The 25,649-nt window shown below is 39.1% G+C and overlaps 2 protein-coding genes across 4 annotated transcripts in view; one reads left to right on the forward strand and one right to left on the reverse strand.

Annotated features, from left to right (window-relative positions):
* Nucleotides 1-11,595, forward strand: part of cdk10 (cyclin dependent kinase 10) — a 31,229-nt gene extending 19,634 nt beyond the window's left edge. For both annotated transcript variants that reach the window (XM_043706675.2, XM_087995760.1), the window contains exons 7-14: nucleotides 2,108-2,160; nucleotides 3,996-4,065; nucleotides 4,503-4,562; nucleotides 4,735-4,858; nucleotides 6,462-6,601; nucleotides 7,509-7,561; nucleotides 10,312-10,434; nucleotides 11,119-11,595. In XM_043706675.2, coding sequence (XP_043562610.1) covers nucleotides 2,108-2,160; nucleotides 3,996-4,065; nucleotides 4,503-4,562; nucleotides 4,735-4,858; nucleotides 6,462-6,601; nucleotides 7,509-7,561; nucleotides 10,312-10,406 — 595 coding nt within the window. In that variant the 3' untranslated portion in view covers nucleotides 10,407-10,434; nucleotides 11,119-11,595. The remainder of the gene's footprint in view (nucleotides 1-2,107; nucleotides 2,161-3,995; nucleotides 4,066-4,502; nucleotides 4,563-4,734; nucleotides 4,859-6,461; nucleotides 6,602-7,508; nucleotides 7,562-10,311; nucleotides 10,435-11,118) is intronic.
* A 7,151-nt stretch (nucleotides 11,596-18,746) lies between these two features.
* The window catches only part of spata2l (spermatogenesis associated 2-like), an 18,230-nt gene continuing 11,327 nt past the window's right edge, over nucleotides 18,747-25,649 (reverse strand). For both annotated transcript variants that reach the window (XM_043706678.2, XM_043706679.2), the window contains exons 3-4: nucleotides 20,537-20,846; nucleotides 18,747-20,221 (exon numbers count right to left, since the gene is read on the reverse strand). In XM_043706678.2, coding sequence (XP_043562613.1) covers nucleotides 19,193-20,221; nucleotides 20,537-20,845 — 1,338 coding nt within the window. In that variant the 5' untranslated portion in view covers nucleotide 20,846 and the 3' untranslated portion in view covers nucleotides 18,747-19,192. The remainder of the gene's footprint in view (nucleotides 20,222-20,536; nucleotides 20,847-25,649) is intronic.

Raw genomic sequence — 25,649 nt, forward strand, 5'->3', positions numbered from 1 at the left:
TCAAAACTGCTTTCCGTCAGGAAGCTAGGCCAATTGGCCTAATATCTGTCTTAGAAAAATTACTAGAATCAATTATTAAGGTAGTTATAGCAGGATCATTGGAAAATTATGTGATTAGGTGAAGCCAACATAATTTTGTAAAAGGTAAATCATTTTTATGGAATATCAATTTTTTGAACAAGTAGTAAATATGAGGGATAAAGGGGCACTTGTTGATATGGTGTACTTGGATTTTGAACATATGCTTGATAAGAAGCCATAATATCTTGTTCCTACACAAGCTGCCTAATGGGACTAGATTAACTTAGGATATCTGTTTGGCATGGACGAGTTGAATCGAAGGGTCTGTTTCCGTGCTGTACATCTCTATTACTCCATGGCTGTAAGGTAGGAGCATGTGTTATAACATATAACATTAGTGTAAATAAATACTTAGTTAACTAATAGGAAACAGAGTTAACGGCGTCATTTTTGAATTGGCAAGCTGTAACTTGTAGAGTGTCTCAGAGATCAGTGTTGGGTTCTCAACATTTGCAGGAGAAAGTGAGGACTGCAGATGCTGGAGATCAGACCTGAAAATGTGTTGCTGGAAAAGTGCAGCAGGTCAGGCAGCATTCAAGGAGCAGGAGAATCGACGTTTCGGGCATGAGCCCTTCTCCAGGATTCCTGAAGAAGGGCTCATGCCCGAAACGTCGATTCTCCTGCTCCTTGGATGCTGCCTGATCTGCTGCACTTTTCCAGCAACATATTTTCAGCTCTCAACATTTGCAATCTGTAATAATGACCTGGACAAAGGGATTGAACGTACAGAGTCTAAATTTGTTGATGACACCAAAGTACGAGAGTAAGTTGCCAAGAGAAAATAGACGGTCTGAAAAGGTATAAAGATAGATTAAGTAAATTGGCAGATGGAATATACTATAGGAAACTGTGAATGTGTTCATTTTGGCAGGAAGAGTAGAAAAAAGCAGTAATTGAAATAGAGGGAACTTGCAGAACTTGGTGGTTCAGAGGGAATTAATTGTTCCTACATAAAATTCCTAAGTTCTGTGTGATGTATATTTAAAACCAGAGTGCTTTCAGAAGTGGAGGATGAAGAAGTGTGTGTAGGGTTTTTCAGCTGTGCAGCTTGGAGCACTGATGTTGTAGTATGAGAATCACAAAATTTAGTATGCAGCTTCACCAATTGATTAAGAAAGCAATAGGGTTGGGTTAGGATTACACCTACAGGCAACATGGTTCTCGGTGTAGCACATGTCCAAGCCAAGCATGACTCAGTTGTAGAAGTCTTGTCACTGTATCATAATGTGTGGGATTAAGTTCCACTCAGGTACTTGCTCAAATTTAAGGCTAACACTTCAGAGCAGTACTGGGGTGCAGACGTTCGGATAGGGCATTCAGTGAGACTAATCTGCACTTTCAGGTGAACGGAGAAGAATCCATGGCACCATTTTGAAGTAGAACATAAAGACATCTGCCCCTCCTGGCTAATAATTCTTGATTTCCCCTTTCTGTTCTATCCATTTTGAATTGATTCATTGGCACAGACGTTTTGAAAACTTTTCGGTGTTACACATTGCAGTAGTGATGTTGCCCCATTCAAATATTAAAGACTTGTATTGGTTCTAAAATGAATTATTGAGGGGCACGTTTACTTGATTATTTGCACGGTTCCTCAGAAATGTCTGCCAAGCCTTCTGCCAGTAATTTCTGTTGCTCAGCTCCACCATGTAAATAACCAACAAGCTTCCTGAATTCATACCACTAATCTGTGGTTATATTTATACAAATAGCTGACATAGCAGAACCTGAATTGATTGAACAACTGGAACATCTGCATTCCCCAGGCTTTATTTATTTATTTAGGGAAATACTTATTTCAATTGATGACTTTTTTTTTCAAAAATATAATTCTAACTCTTATTGTATGAATAATTTTAATTGTTGATTAATACTGTTGTCCCTGCCTTCGAGATGAACTGGGTCAGAAGTCAATTTGGTTTGCTCAGATTCAATGCTGCATGATCAACCTGCACCTCATCTACAGCTTTTGGATGAGCTTTCAAACATGTGATGTGTTGGTAATAAACATCTTTATTTTTTGTAGAGACCTTAAGGTGTCTAACTTGTTAATGACCGATAAAGGGTGTGTTAAGATAGGTAAGATGTGTAACACTTTATTTATATTCTCATTAGCTTTTGGTGTTATAAAATTAGGTCAGTTTAAATTGCTGATAAATTTCATTAAATGCAAATGTTTCAGAAATTTAAGATGGGATTTCTTCTGACAGCTTTGTGGAACCATTTTATAATAAGCTTTTGAAAACTGATGCAGTTTTTCATTTGACAACTTTTTTTTTCCCCCGTAGAATTATAGAGTCCTAGAGATGTACAGCACGGAAACAGACCCTTCGGTCCAACTTGTCCATGCTGACCACATATCCCAACCCAATCTAGTCACACCTGCCAGCACTTGACCCATATCCCTCCAAACCCTTTCTATTCATATACCCATCCAGATACCTTTTAAATGTTGCAATTGTACCAGCCTCCACCACTTCCTCTGGCGGCCCACTCCATACACGTACCACCCTCTGGGTGAAATGGTTGCCCCTTAGGTCTCTTTTATATCTTTCACCTCTCAACCTAAACCTATGGTCTCTAGTTCTGGACTCCCCCACTCCAGGGAAAATACTTTATCTATTTATCTTATCCATGCCCTGCATGATTTTATAAACCTCTAAAAGGTCACCATCAGCCTCCAACCCTCCAGGGAAAACAGCCCCAGCCTGTTCAGCCTCTCCCTATAGCTCAAATCCTCCAACCCTGGCAACATCCTTGTGGATCTTTTCTGAACCCTTTTAAGTTTTACAACATCTTTCTGATCGGAAGGAGACCAGAATTACACATAATATTCCAACAGTGGCCTAACCAATGTCCTGTACAGCTGCAACATGACCTCTCAACTCCATACTCAATACTCTGACCAATAAAGGAAAGCATACCAAACACCTTCTCCACTATCCTATCTACCTGCAACTCTACTTTCAAAGAACTATGAACCTGCACTCCAAGATATCTTTGTTCAGCAACACTCCCTAGGACCTTACCACTAAGTGTATCATACTGCTAAGATTTGCTTTTCCAAAATGCAGCACCTCGCATTTATCTAAATTGAATTCCATTTGCCACTCCTCAGTGCATTTGTCCATCTGATCAAGATCCTGCTGTACTCTTGAGGTAATCTTCTTCGCTGTCCATTATACCTCCAATTTTGGTGTCATCTGCAAACTTGCTTACTTTACCTCTTATGCTCACATCCAAGTCATTTGTATAAATGATGAAAAGTAGTGGACCCAGCACCGATCCTTGTGGCACTCCACTGGTCACAGGCCTCCAGTCTGAAAAACAAGCCTCCACCACCACTCTCTGTCTTCTACCTTCGAACCAGTTATATATCCAAATGGCTAGTTCTCCCTGTATTCCATGAGATCTAACCTTGCTAACCAGCCTCCCATGGGGAACCTTGTTGAACGCCTTACAGAAGTCCACACAGATCATGTCCACTGCTCTGCCCTCATCAATCCTCTTTGTTCTTCAAAAAACTCAATCAAGTTTGTGTGACATGATTTCTCACGCACAAAGCCATGTTGACTATCTCTAATCGGTCCTTGCCTTTCCAAATACATGTACATCCTGTTTCTCAGGATTCCCTCCAACAGCTTGCCCACCACCGATGTCAGGTTCTCTGGTCTGTGTTTAGGGATTTGGCATCCACACATTAACTGATCATTTATCTCTTGGCTATTTATGGAACCTTGTTGTGCACAGTAATGACTGCCCTTCAATAGTAACTATTTGGCTTTGAAACTGTTGGGATGCTTTGAAGTTTATGAAAATGCAATATAAATACACATTCTTCTTTTGCCACCTTGTACTGATTAGACACTACATTGCTTTCCTCCTCTAATTGTTTTAAGTATTATTTTTTCCAGCTGATTTTGGGTTGGCGCGTGCATATGGAGTGCCTCTGAAGCCTATGACTCCAAAAGTGGTAACATTATGGTAGGTTGGCTGACACAAGCTAATCTGTTTCCTGATGATTATGATATTTGATGCTAAGGTGACACGCATCTTGGATACTTCAACACTTCAAGCAGCATAATCCTGCCATCAGCATGAAAGATCTCTGAGAGGTTTTCTTGGCCTATTGTTGTTGCAAGTGTTATGGTTTGAATGTTCATCTTCACAGCAGCACTATCAGTAATTAGTCAAAGAAACTAAATGGACAATTTGTCAATCAGAATCCACAGACTTGTAGAAATATTACACTTCCATGTTTGCAACTTCTGCCATGTTCCAGTTGCAATTATTTTACAAAACCAAGGACCCCATGACTTATTTTGCCTATTTTGACTTGTGAAGTGTTTAAAAATAGAAGATGCTTGTGAATATTTGGGAGCTCTGAAATTCTGATTGAATATTGCATGCTTTGTTCTTAGGTACAGAGCTCCAGAATTACTATTAGGAACAAAGACTCAGACTACAGCTATTGATATGTGGTAGGTATCTTATTTAGTGTAAGATAAACAATATAATACCATGGAAATTATCAGTAAATGAGCAGCATCTGTGGCAAACAAGGTATTCTTTTACTGGGCCTTACTCAGACTTTGGTTTGTTGCAAACCTTGTTGCAGATTTTCTCATAATTTGTTCTTTTTGTTGTTTGTAGGGCAGTGGGTTGTATTCTTGCAGAACTGCTGGCTCACAAACCTTTGCTTCCTGGAAGCTCTGAGATCCATCAGATTGATCTGATCGTTCAGTTATTAGGGACTCCGAATGAGAATATATGGCCAGTAAGTCTTGGTATGAACTCATCAGAGATTTGCCACCTCACTGTAAAAATGTTTTAATAACATTTATTAAGATACAGTGAATACTGTAGAGCATAACTCTCTAAGTGTGGTAAGTTACACCTTGAAAGTGTAATTTCAACTTGTTAGCATTTAAGTCATTCTTCCCTTGTATAAAGTCAAGGCTTTGTTAGAAAATTCAGATACAAGCATCTCTTGTACTAGTGATCATTCTGACTAATTACATGCAATGGGGGTATGGAGGTTTAAAGATCTTGTCTCTGTATCATAGATGACATCAAAACAAAGTATAAAAGCAAAAATAATACGTGAGGCAGCATCTGTGGACAGAAACAGTTATGCTTCAGGTTTCAGAACTAAAATTGGAAAGGCAACAGTTTTAAGTTGAGGGAAGATGGGGCGTGGGGAGGAAGAATGCGTCAAGGTATGAAGCACGGGTAGGTCATTCAGCCCCTTGAGCTAGCTCCGACTTTCAATAAAGTCAGGGTCGATCTATTTGTGTTCCGAATGCCACATTTCTATCTTTGCCTGATAACCTTTTGATTCCCTTGCCTAACAAGAATCTATCTACCTCTGCTTTTAAAAAAAATTAATGATTCTACCTTCACTGCTTTCTGAGGCAGAGTTCCTAACGTTGTACAACCCTCTGAGAGAAAAGTATTCACGTCTGAGTCTTATAAAAGTGACTCTTAATTTTAGCATAGTGCCTCTAGTTCTGGACTCACCAACAAGAAGAAACATCCTTTTCACATCCACCTTAGGCCCACCCTATGAAGAATTATTAAAAACTTAAAATGAAATGAAGCTGCAGCTTCCAGGCCATCATTGTTGAAGGTGTGTCCCTGTAAAGGACGACTTGTGGCTGCAGCTATCACTATCTTGCAGTTGTGTCCACAGAGAGAGAGAGGTAGAGAGAGACACACAGACAGAGGAAGTGGAGTGAAAATTATAGCTAGAATGGTGGCCCTTTTTGGAATTTTGCTGGTATTCAGCTCATCCAAGATTCAGTCATCATGTGATGCCTGACTGCCAACTGAAAGATTCAAGTCAGCATCTGTGCTGTAATCTTAATGGCACATTAAGGGGTATAATTGGCTTTCCACCAATGTGTGCAAGTAGCCATTGCCTGCCAAATTGACATGTTTCTAGAAGTTTCCTTAAGGTGGGAACATTCCATATTATCTGCTGGTGGTGGGAAATTGCAGGCCATCCACCTCCATGATCAGTAAAATCTTTGGCCCTTTAACTCTGTTTCTCTCTCAGATGATCCTACATCTGCTGATTTAATTGCAAGAATTTGTGCTATTATTTCAAGATTTTCAGCAACTGCACTATTTTTCTACATTATCACTTAAAGTAGGTTTGAATGTAGCTACTAGTTTTTTAAAAAAAATAAAAGTTACTTTTCCACATATTGAAGTCTGTTCAACCTTTCATTGATGTGCTTCTGCTCTAAGATTTCCTTTTTGTCTAGTTTTGGGAGTATTTCCCTGATTAAGTGGTCATGTAGATGTTAACACAATGCTTTTGATACTCCTCCCATTTTGCTGAATTGCTATTTGTCTGTATTTATGATGTGCTCTAGGGTTTCTCCAACTTGCCGTTAGTGGGTCAGTACACTTTGAGAAAACAGCCTTACAATAACCTGAAGCACAAATTTCCATGGCTGTCGGAAGCCGGTCTCCGACTTCTCAACTTCCTCTTCATGTATGATCCAAAAAAGAGGTATTCCAACATTTCTTTTATATATGGTGATGGCTTTTTTTTTGTGTCCTGATGGAAATAGGGTATTTGGGGAAGTTAATGCTTCCATGTATTATATCACTATTTTTGTTGAGATAGCACAGCAAAAGAAGACTATATAATTCAGCATAGGGTCAGGTCGGAATATTATTTGATATTGGATTACATGTCCTGGTCTAAAAGTATTTTACTCTTTACGACGAAAGTTACTACGAAATTTCCAGTTGCAACACCTATCCTTTAGAAATTTTCAACTGATATTATGTTGAAATAAATATTTTTGTCACAGTAATAAACCAACATAAATGCTGTAATAAATACTTTATTATAGCATTTATGGTATTTGATGAATTTTAAATAATATTACTTTTGACCTTTTAGTATTACTGTAGTATTAACACCACTACGAACAAAAATAAACTTTTAGTCTGCTGCTATAAGTGTGAAGGTTGGGATTGTTGTTTCATTGTAACAGAAAATTCAATGTGATTCATCTTGTCCCATAAAGCCCACTTGGTCCTGAATATAACCATGTGAATTTTATCTTGGATATCCACCATCTCTGTATCTGAGGATGTTTGTTTTTTAGTTTGGGCTTTTAGCCTGGGTTGAGTTTGTTGATGAAGATCATTGCATCTCATACATGTTTGTTTTTAACATTTTTCCCAATGTTCTTTCACTGGTCAAACTGCTGCAAAGTTACCCTAAGTATGCATTTCTGTTTGCTGGGTTGTTGATTATTCAGCAACTTGAATAAGTAATTGTGAAATGAAGATAGAATTTTACAAAGCATTGTGCAGATCTGCAGGATTGTGCATGTGTATTTTATAGCACTGTGCTTGTGTGTTTAGCATGTGATACAAGATGACGGATACTATTCTATGTTTAGGGCAACAGCAGAGGACAGTCTGGAGAGTTCCTATTTTAAAGAAAAGCCATTACGTAAGTAATTTCAGAAATCTTTTGCATTTTCTTTTTATCATATATAAACACGACAGACTTGATTCTGAATATGCTCATTCCTTTTGCAGAAATTATAGGTATCTCAGTGGATCTTGTATAGACTAGATTAGATTCCCTACAATGTGGAAACAGGCCCTTTGGCCCAACCAGTCCACACCGACCCTCTGAAGAGTAACCCACCCAGACCCATTTCCCTCTGACTAATTGACCTAACACTATGGGCAATTTAGCATGGCCAATTCACCTGACCAGCACATCTTTGGACTGTGGGAGGAAACCGGAGCACCCGGAGGAAACCCACGCAGACATGGGGAGAATGTGCAAACTCCACACAATCACCCAAGGCTGGAGTCGAACCTGGGATCCTGGTGCTGTGAGGCAGCAGTGCTAACCACTGAGCCACTGTTCCTTTTGAGTTGTGAGGTAAGTATTGTTGCAACAAGTCATTGCTTTTGATGGGCTGTCTAGATCTCCCCTTGCTCCTGTCCAGATTTTCAAAGTTTCAAACCCAGCTTCCTTGTTGAAAAACAGCAATATTTAGCAGTGAGGGAATTGAAATGTTAAATGCAAAATTACTGTTCCAAATTGACTAATACTGCATCCTTCATTCCTGATGAAGGGCTTTTGCCCAAAACATCGATTTTCCTGCTCCTCGGATGCTGCCTGACCTGCTGTGCTTTTCCAGCACCACTCTAATCTAATACTGCATCAGGTCATTAGCGAGTAAAATCAGAGTGTATGCATGTGAATATTTGGTTTCTAAAGGCCTGTTTCTTTATATATGCTATTAGAGCTAGGTTATAGTTCTTTTAATCAACTTGTTCAAAAATTTAATAAAGACTGTCATGACTGCTCAGGCCTAATTTACCAACTAGATTTGGGGTTCTTATTTAAGGTGGGTACTGTCAGCTATTGTATTGATTCCCCACCACAATCTCAAAACACTTTTAAAGAGAATGGCTCAGTGTTGGAGCAGCAACACTGTTAACAAGCAGCAGGTGACTTTTTTTAAATCAGCAAATTAATTTACTTAAAGAGCTTATCATAATCTCATTTCCATGCTAACTGGGATTTCCAGTCAGTAATATGGGCACAATAACCTTGCGGGCGGCACAGTGGCTCAGTGGTTGGCACTGCTGCCTCAGTGTCAGGAACCCAGGTTCGATTGCCTATGTGGAGTTTGCACATTCTCCTCGTGTCTGCGTGCGTTTCCTCTGGGTACTCTGATTTCCTTCCACGGTCCAAAGATGTGCAGATTAGGTGAATTGGCCATGCTAAATTGCCCACAGTGTTAGGTGCATTAGTTAGAGGGAAATGGGTCTGGGTGGGTTACTGTTCGGAGGATCAGTGTGGACTTGTCAGGCTGAAGGGCCTGTTTCTACACTGTAGGGAACTTAATGTAAAAGAAAAATCCAATCATGTGTTTAGAATGGGGCACATGGTTCTTTGTGCAAGGTCCTATCTCACCACTGCGTATGTAAGGACCACTGGGCCATGACTGCAAGCCCTCCCTGGAGAGGCTTCCTCTCCAGGATCAGGCAGGGCAGCTGTAGCCTTCTTTAAAAAAAACATGTTAGCTTCCCCTCTCGTGCTCCATAGCTGGCAGGCTACATCCTATCCAAGGGGCTGCTAATCCAAACGATTAGCCCTCTAGCATCATGAGCACCCCCCCACACTCTCCTTAATTGGATGGTGAGGCCACTCTGTTCTTTAATTGGCTCCCCTTTTCAAAGTAGTAGTGGGCATATCTGTAACATGTGTCAGGTTCTTGACCCTGAATGAAAATTTAGTTCAGTATAATATAGACATGCTTTAAAATAATGCAAGGATGGGGCAGGGTAGACACAAGTAGATCTGTATTTCATTGTTGTAGGATCTAGAGAGAGCAACCATAGACGTGATCTGAAGTGCAAGAGATAAAGAAGAGAGTTTGGTGAGTGGTGAAGCTGTGGTAACACTTCCAGAGTTGAAGCAGAAACTTTTGTTAATATTTAAGTTAATATTGGATAGTTGGATATGGAAACATAGCTAATGCTAATCACAGTTTCTTAGTAAGCTAAATAGCCAGTTTCACTATTGTAACTGGACGGTTGATTGAAGGGATAGTTCCATAATTCTACTTTAATCTCAATCTCACATTAGAAAAAGTAGTTTCTGAAAGGTACAACCACATCTGAAAATGAATGGGAGTAACTGTCACTGACCAGCAGAAAATCCTACATATTTAGCCCTTGGTGTTCAAACAAAAATGCCAGATTTAAAATTACACAGCTGCAGAAACACCATCATTGACATTTCAATCCAGCACTTTTGAGTTCTGGGAGTAGGTTGAACAGGACCTTGACGAGGGCAATTAAGGATTGGTAGGAAGTGTTTCCTTAGCTGGCAACACAATTATTTAATTTTTTTATGGCAACTTCATGCCTTCCCATCTATTTCAATAGAGAATCTTTGAAGGACAGTCAGGTATAGGAAAGATTTTGGAGAAAGAGTAACTTAGACTGCAGCTTCCTGATATTCTTGTCATTACAAGTAGGGACCATTGCAAAATGAGTTCAACATCTTGAAATGCCTTTTCAACATTAAGTGTGGTTGGTAAGTGTCAGGCTTGAATTGCCAAATTCACTACTGTTCAGGACAGAATGGAAAAAAGAGAGAAAAAGATTGAAAAAATCCAGTGAGGTGCTATTTGAATGATTATAAACTAAACCAAAACTATTTCTCTTAAGCATGTGAACCAGAGCTGATGCCTACCTTCCCCCATCATCGTAACAAGCGGGCAGCTTCTAGCATGGACAATCAACAAAAACGTGTGAAAGTGTAATGTAAGGAATCTGCTGAAACAGTCGCAGGTACAGGGCTGACTTTTGCATTACATAGCTTTGTCTTTTGTTGGGTCGATTGTATTCTATCTGCATTGCAGTATTTTGAATGCAAGTAATATGGCATCTGTTGCTGTAGTCCCGTTCTAAAAATTCTTTTTTTTTTTAAAAAACGTTCTCTGAATCGGATGTCTCTCTCATTGTTTGGTTTCAAATTTCAAAGATCCCATTCCTTATTTTTCCCCTCTAACTGAATTGTATTTATCAATCGGTATCTCATTTTTAAAAAGCATTCAAATAAAATGATTGATTGCATTATTAAGAATTAACCTTTCTTTGATAATGTGCATATTTTCCAATAGTCTATGAGTTGATTTTTATTTTACTCATTTGATTTTAGATAGTAAATAAATGCAAGTTTATTTATAATCAAGAAAAGTCTGATGGCTGGTTTTTGCTTGCAGTAGTTTTACTGTTCTCCTGCTTTTCAAATTTTGTGCCAACTTCTGTGCAAATCTTTCACATACTATTATAGATTACATATCTAAATAGAAAATAAAGTTTTGATGCATTATGTGAAGATATTAGAGCATTATAACTTTTGACTAAAAGCTTACTACAGCAATGACTTAGTGTCTATAATTATCGATCTGAAGTAAATTATCAAAATATTGTAATTTTTAAATTCTATATATTATTTATTCTTTCATTCAGATTATTATTCAAGGGACAAGGAAGAATGTGCTCTATTCCATGGGAAATGGGTTGAAGTGACTCTTGCTATGAGCAACCTAAGGAAATGATCTAGCGAAAATCAGTGCTCAGGATTGAATGTGATCTAATGGAGAAAAAAATTAATCAAGGATGTGACTGTATCCAAAACACGGTGGGGGGAAGAAAAAGAAACATTTATACAGAACAAATAAAAGACTTTAAAATACTTCATTGTTGTATAAAATTAATCAACAATCTTTTAAACTTTGCTATTCTGTTGCCTGGCAAAGTCCATAAACTGCCAACGTTTTGCCAACGTTTTGTTTTACTACATTGTCATGAGGTGATTACTTTGAAAACTATGCTGTGTCTGGATGTAACATTTTTGAAAAGTAATTTTAGGATATTTTTGTATATGTAATGTTACAGAATGTTTTGATCAGAACTTAATAAATCTGCTATATGCTTAAAAATGCATTTTGTTTGTCATTTTTCTACATGTTGTGGCATTCATTTCTATAATTTGTTTAGCAAGACTTGAGGAATATTTAGCATCATATTTGAGGACAACACTATAAAAGTTGCTGGAATCTATTACTTATTTAACTGGGATCAACAGAATATGATAACCTTGATTCAGTCTTGAGCCAAAAAGCAGAAGTGACAGAAAAGAACAGTCCTATTGTTTCTGCTCTTACATTTGACTGGTAATAGCAGAAGTTAATATGGATTTGGGGACGATCATGTAAGATTTATTTGAAACATTACCAAAAACTTTGAAAATCCTAATGTATCCATCTACACACCAGAGGTTAGTAAGCAAAATTAAAGTATGTGAGATTCAAGTAACATATTAGCACAGTTTAAGGATTGCTTAATAGGTGGAAAGCAGAGAAAGTAGGAATAAATGGGTCATTCAGGTTGGCAGGCTCTGACCAGTGGAGTGTTGCAAGGATCAGTACCTGTTCAGACTGGAGGCCTGTGACCAGTGGAGTGCCACAAGGATCGGTGCTGCGCCCTCTACTTTTTATCATTTACATAAATTATTTGGACGTGAGCATAAGAGGTACAGTTAGTAAGTTTGCAGATGACACCAAAATTGGAGGTGTAGTGGACAGCGAAGAGGGTTACCTCAGATTACAACAGGATCTTGACCAGATGGGCCAATGGGCTGAGAAGTGGCAGATGGAGTTTAATTCAGATAAATGCAAGGTATTGCATTTTGGGAAAGCAAATCTTAGCAGGACTTATACACTTAATGGTAAGGTCCTAGGGAGTGTTGCTGAACAAAGAGACCTTGCAGTGCAGGTTCATAACTCCTTGAAAGTGGAGTTGCAGGTAGGTAGGATAGTGAAGAAGGCGTTTGGTATGCTTTCCTTTATTGGTCAGAGTATTGAGTACAGGAGTTGGGAGGTCATGTTGCAGCTGTACAGGACATTGGTTAGGCCACTGTTGGAATATTGCATGCAATTCTGGTCTTCCTATCGGAAAGATGTTGTGAAACTTGAAAGGGTTCAGATAAGATTTACAAGGATGTTGCCAGAGGTTGGAGGAGCTGAGCTGCAGGGAGAGGCTGAGCAGGCTGGGGCTGTTTTCCCTGGAGCATCGGAGGCTGAGGGGTGACCTTATAAAGGTTTATAAAATTATGAGGGGCATGGATAGGATAAATAGGCAAAGTCTTTTCCCTGGGGTTGGGGAGTCCAGAATTAGAGGGCACAGGTTTAGGGTGAGAGGGGAAAGATATAAAAGAGACCTAAGGGGCAACGTTTTCACAGAGGGTGGTACATGTAAGGAATGAGCTGCTAGAGGAATTGGTGGAGGCTGGTACAATTGCAACATTTAAGAGGCATTTGGATGGGTATATGAATAGGAAGGGTTTGGAGGGATATGGGCCAGGTGCTGGCAGGTGGGACTAGATTGGGTTGGGATATCTGGTCGGCATGAACAGGTTGGACCGAAGGGTCTGTTTCCGTACTGTACACCTCTATGACTCTATGATCCCTAACTTTTCAAAATCTGTACCAATGGTGTGAATGTGGGAGCTAATTGCAATATATTTCCAAGTTTCTAGATGATACAAAACATGGTTGGAAAGTATATTGAGAGGAGGGTGAAGAGACTTGTAAATGCTTAGTTACTAACAACATCAAGAAATATGGGGATATCGTCGAAAAAACCACTGAAGTGGATGTTCCTGGAGCTCTGCTTTTTTCAGCGGAGAGCGGCGAGAGCTGGGCAGAAGTGAAGTCGGAGCGCAGAGGCGGCTGGGAAGGTGGGTGACTTATTTATGTAGGTTTGAAGGGAAAGTTAGAACAAGAGAAGTCAAGAAAGACAACGGTATCAATGGAGCAGCAAACTCAAAAAGGGATCATGCCATAAGGTTGAGTGAGATAGGGATTGACAGGAAGGGTGAAGGCAGTAACAAATTAAAAATATTATGTATGAATGCACAAAGCATTAGAAATAAGGTGGATGAGCTTGAGGCTCTTTTGGAAATTAGCAGTTACAATGATGTGGGGATAACAGAGACGTGGCTTCAAGTGGACAGAGCCTGGAAAATGAATATTCAAGGGTATACGTGCTATCGTAAGGACAGACTGACAGGCAGAGAGGGTGGGGTGGCCCTGTTGGTAAGGAATGATATTCAGTCCCTTGTGCGGGGGCACCTAGAATCGGGGGATGTAGAGTCAGTATGGATAGAGCTGAGAAATTCTAAGTGTAGAAAGACCCTCTTGGGAGTTATCGACAGGCCCCCAAACAGTAGCCTGGATGTAGTGTGTAAGTTGAATAAGGAGCTGAAATTGGCCTGTCGCAAAGATATTACTACAGTTGTTATGGGGGATTTCAACATGCAGGTAGACTGGGAGGATCAGGATGGTACTGGACCCCAAGAAAGGGAGTTTGTGGAGTGCCTCCGAGATGGATTCTTAGAACAGCTGGTGCTGGAGCCTACCAGGGAGAAGGCAATTCTGGATCTGGTGTTGTGCAACGATCCGGATTTGATCAGGGACCTCGAAGTAAAGGAGCCATTAGGAGGTAGTGACCATAATACAATAAGCTTTAATCTGCAATTTGAAAGGGAGAGGCTACAATCGGAAGTGACAATATTTCAGTTGAATAAAGGGAACTATGAGGGAGGAGCTGGCCAAAGTTCAATGGTGCAATACCCGAGCAGGGATGGCAGTGAAACAACAATGGCAGGCATTTCTGGGTATAATGCAGAAAATGCAGGATCAGTTCATTCCAAAAAGGAAGAAAAATCCTAAGAGGAGGCCTGGGTGGCCGTGGCTGACGAGGGAAGTTAAGTAACATATAAAGTCAAAAGAGAAAAAGTATAACATAGCAAAGATGAGTGGGAAAACGGAGGACTGTGAAGCTTTTAAAGAACAACAGATGATAACTAAGAAGGAAATACGCAGAGAAAAAATGAGGTATGAAGGTAAACTGGCCAAAAATATAAAGGAGGATAGTAAAGGCTTTTTTAGGTATGCGAAAGGAAAAAAAATGGTTAAGACTAAAATTGGGCCCTTGAAGACAGAAACGGGTGAACTTATTATGGGATACAAAGAAATAGCAGAAGAGTTGAATTGGTACTTCAGAACTGTGTTCACTGGGGAAGACACAAGCAATCTCCCTGAGGTAACAGTGGCTGAAGGACCTGAACTGAAGGGAATTTATATTTGCCAGGAAATGGTGTTGGAGAGACTGCTAGGTCCGAAGGTTGATAAGTCCCCGGGGCCTGATGGTCTGCATCCCAGGGAACTGAAGGAGGTGGCTCTAGAAATCGTGGATGCATTGGTGATCATTTTCCAATGTTCAATAGATTCAGGATCAGTTCCTGCGGATTGGAGGGTGGCTAATTTTGTCCCACTTTTTAAGAAAGGAGGGGGAGAGAAAGCAGGGAATTATAGACCAGTTAGTCTGACCTCAGTGGTGGGAAAGATGCTGGAGTCAATTATAAAGGATGAAATTACGACACATCTGGATATCAGTAACAGGATAGGTCAGAGTCAGCATGGATTTACGAAGGGGAAATCATGCTTGACTAATTTTCTGGAATTTTTTGATGATGTAACTCTGAAGATGGACAAGGGAGATCCAGTGGATGTAGTGTACCCGGACTTTCAGAAAGTCTTTGATAAAGTCCCACACAGGAGGTTAGTGAGCAAAATTAGGGCGCATGGTATTGGGGGCAAAATACTGACTTGGATTGAAAATTGGTTGGCTGACAGGAAACAAAGAGTAGTGATAAACGGCTCCCTTTCGGAATGGCAGACGGTGACCATTGGGGTACTGCAGGGATCAGTGCTGGGACCGCAGCTTTTTACAATATATATTAATGATATAGATGATGGTATTAAAAGTAATATTAGCAAATTTGCTGATGATATAAAGCTGGGTGGCAGGATGAAATGTGAGGAGGATGTTAGGAGAATACAGGGTGACCTGGACAGGCTAAGTGAGTGGACAGATGCAGTTTAATGTGGATAAATGTGTGGTTATCCACTTTGGTTGCAAGGACAGGAAGGCAGATTACTTCCTAAATGGAGTCAAGTTAGGTAAAGGGGTATTACAACAAGATCTAGGTGTTCTTGTACATCAGTCAATGAAAGAAAGCATGCAGGTACAGCAGGCAGTGAAGAAAGCTAATAGCATGTTGGCCTTCATAACAAGAGGAATTGATTATAGAAGCAAAGAGGTTCTTCTGCAGCTGTACAGGGCCCTGGTGAGACCGCAGCTGGAATAGTGTGCAGTTTTGGTCTCCAAATTTGAGGAAAGACATTCTTGCTATTGAGGGAGTGCAGCGTAGGTTCACAAGGTCAATTCCCAGAATGGCGGGACTATCTTACGTTGAAAGATTGGAGCGACTGGGCTTGTATATGCTTGGGTTAGAAGGCTGAGAGGGGATGTGATTGAGACGCATAAGATTATTAAAGGATTGGACACTCTGGAGGCAGGAAGCATGTTTCTGCTGATGGGTGAGTCCGAACCAGAGGACACAGTTTAAAATTAAGGGGTAGGCCATTTAGAACAGAGTTGAGGAGAAACTTCTTCACCCAGAGAGTGGTGGGTGTGTGGAATGCTCTGCCCCAGAAGGCTGTGAAGGCCAAGTCTCTGGATACTTTCAAAAAAAAGTTGGAAAGAGCTCTTCAGTTTAGTGGAATCAAGGGTTATGGAGATAAGGCAGGAACAGGATACTGATTGAGGATGATCAGCCATGATCATAATGAATGGTGGTGCTGGCTCGAAGGGCAGAATGGCCTACTCCTGCACCTATTGTCTATTGTATTTACAGCAGTGTACCTCTATAGATGTTTACATTTTTTTGCCTGTTTACGTGGTCATAGATTATTTTTGCTCATTGTTTCAGATTTGCATATGCACAAGTGATTTTACAACATTTAAATATTGAACTGTGTAAAACAACTAATTCAGCACAAAGAAGCAGAACATGTTGCAAAGGCTGTCTTTTATGTTAAATGCTGAGGTCTTAGCTAACAGGTACAAAAAAAAAGGCTAAGAATTTACTCTCTGGAAATAGCCTGTTAAAATGGTGATTGAACAGTGGCAGGAGAGCCTGGGATCAGACTGGAACAACAAAAGCATAGCTGGTCAATTAAAAAGGTTATCAAGTGGTATGTTGAAGGGTTTTTGCAAAAAGAGATAATACTTGGAAGTGAACGTACTGATCAATCTGGAGCTCCATTTTGAAGTATGAGACAAGTCAGACCAGTATGTCACACTCATTTTACAACATTTCCTGGCTGGCCAGCAATTCAGACTTCAACAGCCATTCTACTAGCTACATATGACAACCCTCTTCTTTCTCACTTCTCTACTACCATCATGTGAGAAGACTACCAGTTATGTTGATGCAACTGTTCATTTGAGTAATTGAAGGCTCAAAAAAAGTGATGTCCCCCAACAGCACCGATATTGTTACTGGAGAGTTAACCACTCCAGTCCATTAGGGCTTGCCCACCTGGTCTCAGCACAAGAACAAAAAGTTTCCTTTCAATGTCAGGGTACCTCAGTTCACACACACACACACATTCTTCTTCCCGTTTATCTTGACAACAGCTATCTCTCAGAACAATCCCAATGTCCTGTGACAACAGACAATTGAAGGAAGATTGTTTCCACTGGCAGGAGTGTCAATAAGAATACTTGCAGGACAGTGTAAACTTTGTTATTGGACTCCTAACAACCAGTCTTGCACCTCAGAATGACAATGTAGGAATATCTCACTTTGTGGTCTTTGGAGCTCCTTAAAAAAAGCCAAATCTCAGAGGCAACACTATCTTTTAACAATTGTGCCATGTCCCTGTTCCATTGCTTTGCTAACTTTCTAAAAAAAATCTTGCTCTAGTATTTCCATGTTAATTATCATAAACTGTTCCCAGAGTACAGCAGTCAATAAAATTTTATTGTAATTGTTATAAGAAAAATGTGAAGAAATATTTAAGATGGTGACTGCTTTCAGCGACAGCATACAGCCAAGAGTAACGAGTGTGGTTCAATAATATGCAATAGGAAATTTGTCAAGAAAAAGGGAGATTAAGATACAAAACTGCCACAATTTTGGATGGATTAAAACAAAAATGAGAATTTTCATTTGAATAGTGTAGCATTTGATTGAAAAGTTGGTTGTTGTTTAACACTAATTTACTCTATGTAAAAAGTTGTATTATTATGTGCTCAAATGAACAGAAGCAGCCTTCTCCGTAGTAATGTGCCAGTCATTTAAAAATCTCTGACCATGTGTAATAGCAGCGACAATGTAGTAAAGCAAATTATTTCCTAAAAAAAAATTTAAAATATGCTTTGTAAGTACATCTGAAGACAGAACTGCAGGATTAGCCTAGAATTTGACACAAAACCATGAGCTATGACAACCATGATCAAAAACTGTCCAAAAAGAAAGTGTTCAAAAAGGAGTGCTAAGATATTTAAGGAGAGGATCTTAGATTCAACGGACCTTGACAGCTGAAAACATGACTGCAATTACTGAAGTGAAGGAAATCTGGGTTGCACAAGAAAACCAGAAACCGAACAGGGAGCTCTTGGAAGAATGTAAAGCTTAAAAAAAAGTGATGGCTACAGGGAGAGTCGTAAAGGAGTCTGAAAATAAAATTCTCCTTAACTTGGACTCTGATCAGATTTACCTGCAGAATGTCCTGGGGCTTTTTCCCACTCACCCCCATTCAATTTCCTATCTTCTAAGTGAAGCCCACTTTAAGATAAATGTCTATTCCCGATATGAAACTCACAGTTGAGAAGCAATTAAAAAGCTAAAGGAATTTGAAATTGCGATAAATCAGGAGAAGACTAATTAGTGTTGAATTGGGAGATGTGGAACTGTTCATTTAGATTCCACGTGACATTTATGTATTTACAAAAGTACTGCCAGAAACAATACTGCTTACATTATAAAAATTCTGGAGTCTTATCCTTAATTTCTGGAAAGCATTTCTGATAGAATTGAAGATTTTGTCCAATGGCTGCAATGATATTCTTGCAACTCCGAAGTCAGAAACTTTTACTAGTCACAAAATAAAATTTTCCATGTTCTTATATTTTGCTTTCTTTCATGTGAAATAACAAAAAAATTGCATCCATCCAGTAAACACTATTCATACATATATTTGGAATTAGGATTTCAAAGTAGAAATCAGCTGTAAGTCAGTATACATTTTTCTAAGTAATACATTACATGTTTCAAATTGCAAACGAGAAAAAAAAAGTGTCAATTTTGAAAACCAATCCAACACCGATCAAAAATAATTCAGCTTGCATCGAAATGACTGTGCAAAATGGCTTGCAATAAAATGATAATACTGTGCATACTTAGAACAGCATTTAATTTACAATCAGCATAATTCTTTGGTTATTTTCCAATATTTCTGAAGCAAAAATTGATATGGTGAGGAAAAAATGGTGTTTAATATATGTTTTCCAAAGCAAATCACAATTTTATCAACCCTTCACATACAATTACTTAGTTGTATGAAGATTCATTTATGCTATTGAATATCAAGCTATAATTGATTGCTTTTAAAAGTAGGATTCAAGCTTATGAAATGCTATTTGAAATGCTATTGCCACAGATCTCGCAGATCAAAATATTTTTATAAGCGCAGTGAAAACATACACGCATACCACATTTACAAAGAAATCTTACAGATTCACAACTACAAATACCACAGTTTGTGTCTGATTTTGCCATGTCTGCACATGATAGCTGTTTTAAATCGCTATTAGAAGCTTCAGCTTCTGGCAAACATGTTGAGCTCTGAGCACCAAAAAATGTCAAGGAATGACCATGACTGGTACACTTTTTAACAGCTTCACACATAATGGTGTGCAATGAAAGACATGTTGTACAACAGAAGTGAACAGATTCACCATTACTAAGGCAGCAGTGCTGTTTATAGTTTTTAGCATCAATGTTTTCCAACAATACCATTTTTTTATCTCTAACTGTCTGCAAGTTACTAATGGAGTTAAACTGATATCTATCTTTTGCTTGGTGTTGGTTCATTGAAGGAACACAATTTGTATCAGGGATCCCAGTAAAGTGTTTGTTATAATCACCATCACCATCCTTGCATTGGCATTCAGGAGTAGGCCACACTGATTTACATGTTGGCGAATGGATTGCATTTCCATCATAGTCCCTCTGGGAATGAGAACCAGCTTGATTTCTTATACTAGAAATCCCTAAGTCCTTGCCAACACTATCTTCAGCGGAGGGTGTCTTTTTGAGTAGATTTTCTCTCAGGTTTCTGTCAGTAGCACGAAGGCGCTTCAGTTTACTCACACAAATATCAATGTTTTCCATCAATTTCCTTTCTTGAAGCAATTCATCAACTGAAACTTGGTAGTGGTCCAACTTGATTACTATTTCCAACAAGATTTCACATTCAATTCTCATAACAAAGAATTCAAAGGCCAACCTGATCAATTCCAAAGAATATGGTAGGTCTTTAATTTCTAGTTGGAGGTTATCCTTTAATGTATAGCCCATTTTCTTAAAGAATCTTATAAGGTCTTCATTACATATTGCAGGTTTTAGGTAGTGCACATATGCTCCTGAAAACATCTAAAAGGAAAAAGATTAAGACATTTATTTATAGAAAACTATTGAACAGTAGAGTCTAGCATAGAACCCCAAATGAGATACTTTTATCCCTCACCCCAGTGTATGTTGGAAATTGCTGGATAATCAAGAGTACCCAAATTTTGGACATACATATGATAAAGGAATATGGATAATGAAAATGAAAGTGAACATAATGAAAGAAAGAGATTTAAAATTGATGTTCCAACTTATTTGACATTGCAATATCAATCTAAACTGTGCAAGAGAACAATGTAAATAGCAAGTAACTGTATGAACATTCGGGAAGGAACTTACTTTAATTGTTTTGAACTCATTTCTCCATGGGTACAGGAAGAGGTTGACAGCAGCTAACTCCAGTAATTCAAAAGCTCTAATCAGCAACTTTAATGTACTTGTGTAATTCATTGTCTTGTGCAAAGACTTGGAAATAATTTCAACCATATCATCCTGTAGGAAGAGGGCTAAATCCGCAGCCCTTTCTATTAACTTCTGTTTGACTAATCCTTTTAATTCTGCATCCTGGCAGGTTATATTTTGCCCTGAAGGACCATCTTCATAGAGCTTCTTATATTGATCAAAAATAATTCTAAATCCAGTGCTCATTCTGAAAGAAAGAAATCCAATATCACAATTATTAGGATAAATTTCAGATCAATAGATTTGTTTCCATTACTTCAATATGGTACTGAAAAGATAAAGTATGCCTGAGACAGACAGCACTGAAGATTTACCAAGAGGTAGACAGAAAACATTGATTAAAATTTTTAGACTACATTTGTAATTACCACCATAATTCTCCCCTTTTATTGAAAAGGGGTTTGAATGAACAACCCCCTACATTGCAATGCCTTAGATACAGATCCACAAAACAGCCCCCACTACCCAAACTTGCAGCCCAGATGCAGATCAGTGCACATCCTTCCTGGTTCTGTTCCCTTGTCCAGATCAGGAGCCAGGGGCAAGACACACTGCCTGTTGCACATGCTGCTTGGATTCAGCTCTCAATGCAACTGGCCACTCCTGGCCCAGCTTCATCACAGTGCAAGATGCTCCCACCGACAAAAGGCATAGGCCCCAGTATTTAGCACCTTGTGCACCCATGCCCTGTATTTCACAGGGAGGTGTAATAAACAAACACAATGTCAGGTGACTTAACAGCAAATGTTGACAGTATATTTTGGAATGTGATCTCATCACGCCACTTTTCATTTAGCACAAAAATATGAAAAACAAAGTATAATTTCTTCACTTCTCCAAGACGTTAGGAAGGATAGATCGACAGGGTACTAGAAAAAGTGGAAAGGTAGCTTTCTCTACAAATTATAGCATTAAAAAAAAAAGAGAATGATGATTAAATTTCAGGACTGCAAAAGCAGTTCGAGTGGTGGTGAGAAACAATGTAGACAAGAAGTAACTTTTGGGAGTATGGTATGGCGACTAACAGTAATCACACAGGAAGATAGAGCATAAAAGAAAGAAATAATGGAAGTTTGTCGGATGGGATACTTTTTAAATTTAACACAGACTTGGAAAAGATTGGATAGGCAAATTGTAGCATAACTGAGGAATCTTGTGTTTTAAGAATGGTTTCTGAGAATAGCATGCTCTAGAGCCAAGTGAAGTGCATACTTCACTAGATCTGATACTGTGCAATGAAATAGGATTAATAAATGGTCTAAGCGAAAAAGGTCAGAGATCAGGTGACTTGTTTCATTATCCGACATTTAAAGCCACAATCCCATAATTTAAAAACATCAATTACAACATATTCCAGTTATCAACTTAATGAAACATTCATTCCTAGTGCAAGTATATCTTAGATACAGGATCAAAATTTTATTGGATATTTCAGGTGTGACTGCAGTGACTTTACAACTGTGGTAAGACATTCTTCTTTCCATATTCCAATTTCTTGGCAATAATGGAACTTATTTTCAGAATCATTTGTAATATCTGCATTTTAACTTTATGCTGCGCCTCCAAGAAGACTCAAAGTATTCTAAACTCCTCTAAACTCCTCTCACATTAAGTTATTATTTTTTGAACAAAACAAATAACCATATTTTCCCACATTAAAAGAGCCTCCTGTCTTCCTAGACGTATTATTCTGGGAAATTGTCTCAAATCTATACCATGGACGTATCCTCCAAAAGACTTTTATCTATTTAATATGACAAAGTTGCTAATGATTGCCAAATTACTTTTACTTACTAGTTCCTTCTCTATTTCAGAGATTCTTGATTAATGCTCTGTCCAACAGAAAAGTTGCTGCAGGGAGGCCTTCCACTTCCTATGTTTGATGTCCTTTCTTCTTTCTCATCTCCTCAATACTGATTCTCTTCTCTTTTAGATCCTTCCTCACGACACTCATTCTTCATCCCTTCATCAAGGCTTCTCCCAACATTTTTTCCATCAGGTTGAAACGTCAACTACACCACAATATTTTTTCTCCAACTTTGTCTGCCATGCAACCATGACCACTCAATCAAGTCAATTTGCCTTTATTTGTGCCACTGGTTTTCCTATTATTTTAAATACTTTGCGCATTCTGATTCCAACACCCTTGATTTTTCATTTTCCCAGTGTGTCCTTATTCACTACTGGACTTCTTTGTTATGTACCCTGTCCTTCCTCGATAGACTTAAGCTTTCTTTGTCCAAGTTGCCAGGTTCTCCATATACTTCAAACTCCTTCACTTGTAAATTCTGACCACACTTGATCCATATTAATTTAAAACACTAGTTATTAGGTTTAACATGACAATGTTCCCAGCCTGGTATAAGTGGAGCTGGACTCAAAGAATCAGTACCCTCCTTCCAGAGTACAGATGCAAGTGCTCAATAAATCAAAATCTCCCATATCACACAGAACTACATGTTCAACTGTGGGCTGTTTGGTCCACCAGCTCCACCTTCACTACCACAATTCCAAACAAACTCATCTCTAAACTCTGAGACCTAGGTCTCGTCTCCACTACCCACCTCCTTCCTCCGTGAGGTTAGATCCTTGACTTTCTGATCCATAGACCAAAATCAGTTGAAATAGGCGACAACATCTCCTCCATCATAATCCTCACCACTGTTGCCCCACAAGGCTGGGTACTCAGCCCTCTTCTATATTCCTTATAAACTCAACTGTGTGGCCAAATGCTGCTCCAACTCATTTACAAGTTTGTTGACAACACCACCGTTGCAGGTCAGATCTCAAACAATGACGAGACCGAATACAAGAAAAAGATTGAGAACTTAAGTGTCTTGGCGTAAAGACAACAATCTCTCCATCAATGTCAGCAAAATGAAGGAGCTGGTCATTGACTTCAGGAAGTGGAGTGGAGGGCATGCCCCAGCATCAATGGTGCTGAGGTGGAGATGGTGGAGAGCGTCAAGTTCTTGGGAATGATCATCACCAATAATCTGTGCTGGTCCACCCATGTCGATGTAAATATTAAGAAAGCACAACAACGTCTCAACTCCTTTGGGAGGCTAAGGAAATTTAGCATGTTCACAAAGATTCTTACCAACTTTTATAGATGCACCATGGGAAGCACCCTATCTGGATGCACCATAGCATAGCATGACAATTGCTCGCCCCAAGAACACAAGAAACTATAGAGAGTCATGAACACAGACCAGTCCATCATGCAAATGAACTTTCCATTCAGTGACTTCTTCTATACTTGCTGCTGCATTGGGAAAGCATCCAACATAATCAAAGGTCCCTCCCACACCATTTATACTCTCTTCCATCAGGCAGAAGATAAAGAAGTTTGAATATACAAATTCAAGAAGCAGTTCTTGAATTGACTTCTCAAATGTTAATTCTGATCTCTCTCTGCACCTGTAATATGCTATTCTGCACTTTGTAATGCATGATTTGTCTGGTTAGCACACAAGCCAACACTTTTCACTGAATCCTAGTACGTGACAACAATGAATCAAACTCAAACCTAAAAACTGAGTGACACTCAGGTCACCAGGGATTATTACCTTTGAAGTTCATGACATGAATTACCAATTCAATGATCCATTAATTTAAAAGGAATTTAAAGTGCTTGTTTTAAGTGGTATTTTAAGGAACTCTCTCTTTGCATATTTTCATGGACATAATGGTTTGTTGACTGCAGAAATGAAAAAGGGTAACGAAGGCCAATACTCGCACACTTCTGCTTTGAACAAATGGATATAAAACAAAAATGAGCTTAAAGCCCCAGCAGATGCATTTCTGATAAGGAGAAGGCTGACATCTAGCAGCTCAATCTTGCTGTTTGCTACTTTCACTTTCGGAAAGACCTGCTAGTTTTGAAAGAGAAAAGCAAAACTGGATGATGGAAATCTGAAATGATAGAAAAAAAAAGAAGTCTGGAAAAACTGAGATCAGGAAGCTTTTACAGAGAAAGATATTCCACAGCAATGAAATTTATCAATCCAAAACCTTAATTCTATTCTGTCCACAGATGCTGCCTGACGAGCTGAACTTCCGAAATCTTTGTCAACTGCAGGACCCACTTTTGAACATGAAAAGTCCGACTTTGGTCAGTTTAATGTGCAAGCATATTTGAAACAAAAGAGAGACTTTGGGGTGCAGGTACACAGCTCTCTGAAAATGGCATCACAGATAAACAGGCTGGCAAAGGTGGTGTTTGGCACAAAAGCCTTGATAGGTCAGAACAGAGTACAGGAGTTGGGATGTGGTGTTACAGCAATACAAGACATTGTTAAGTCCACATTTACAGTGCTGTGTACAATTCTGGTTTCCTGGCTAAAGGTAGGAAATTATTAGACTGGAAAGGGTGGCTGGAGAGGTTGGGACCTTTTCTCCCTGGAACGTTGAGGGGTGACCTTAAAGAGGTTTATAAGATCATGAGGTGAATGAGATTACATGAATAGACAAGATCTTTTCCCCAGGACAGGGCAGTTCAAAACTGGAGGGCTTAAGGTGAGAGGGGAAAGATTTAAAAGGGATCGAGTGACAACTTTATTTTGTACACAGAGGATGGTATGTGTATAGAACAAGCTGCCAGAGGAAGTGGTGGATGCAAGTACAGTTACAAAGTTTAAAAGACATTTGGACAGCTACATGAGCAAGCAATATTTAGAGAGATGTGAGCCAAACGCACACAAATGGAATTATGTTCAGTTTAGGAAATTCAAGTTTATGTATTAAATGTCCCAAGTTGAGTAATTTTATTAAGAATAAACATATTGTCAAGAAACTTGAAAACCTGCTAAGGTCTCAAACCAATACTAGACTGAAATGAGTCTTCTGCTAAACAGGGGCTGGAGATGAATGTGGAAAGTAAGTGTCACGTCAGATATACAGAGGTACCTCAATTATCCGAATGAGATGGGTGGGCACTATTTCATTCAGATAATTGATTTCCTCTGGGGCTCGGAGTTTTCTGTGAAGA

Source organism: Chiloscyllium plagiosum, unplaced genomic scaffold (genome assembly GCF_037043375.1).
Source record: "Chiloscyllium plagiosum isolate Xiang-an unplaced genomic scaffold, Cpla_swu_hap1 HiC_scaffold_17, whole genome shotgun sequence".
NCBI classification, from domain to species: domain Eukaryota; kingdom Metazoa; phylum Chordata; class Chondrichthyes; order Orectolobiformes; family Hemiscylliidae; genus Chiloscyllium; species Chiloscyllium plagiosum.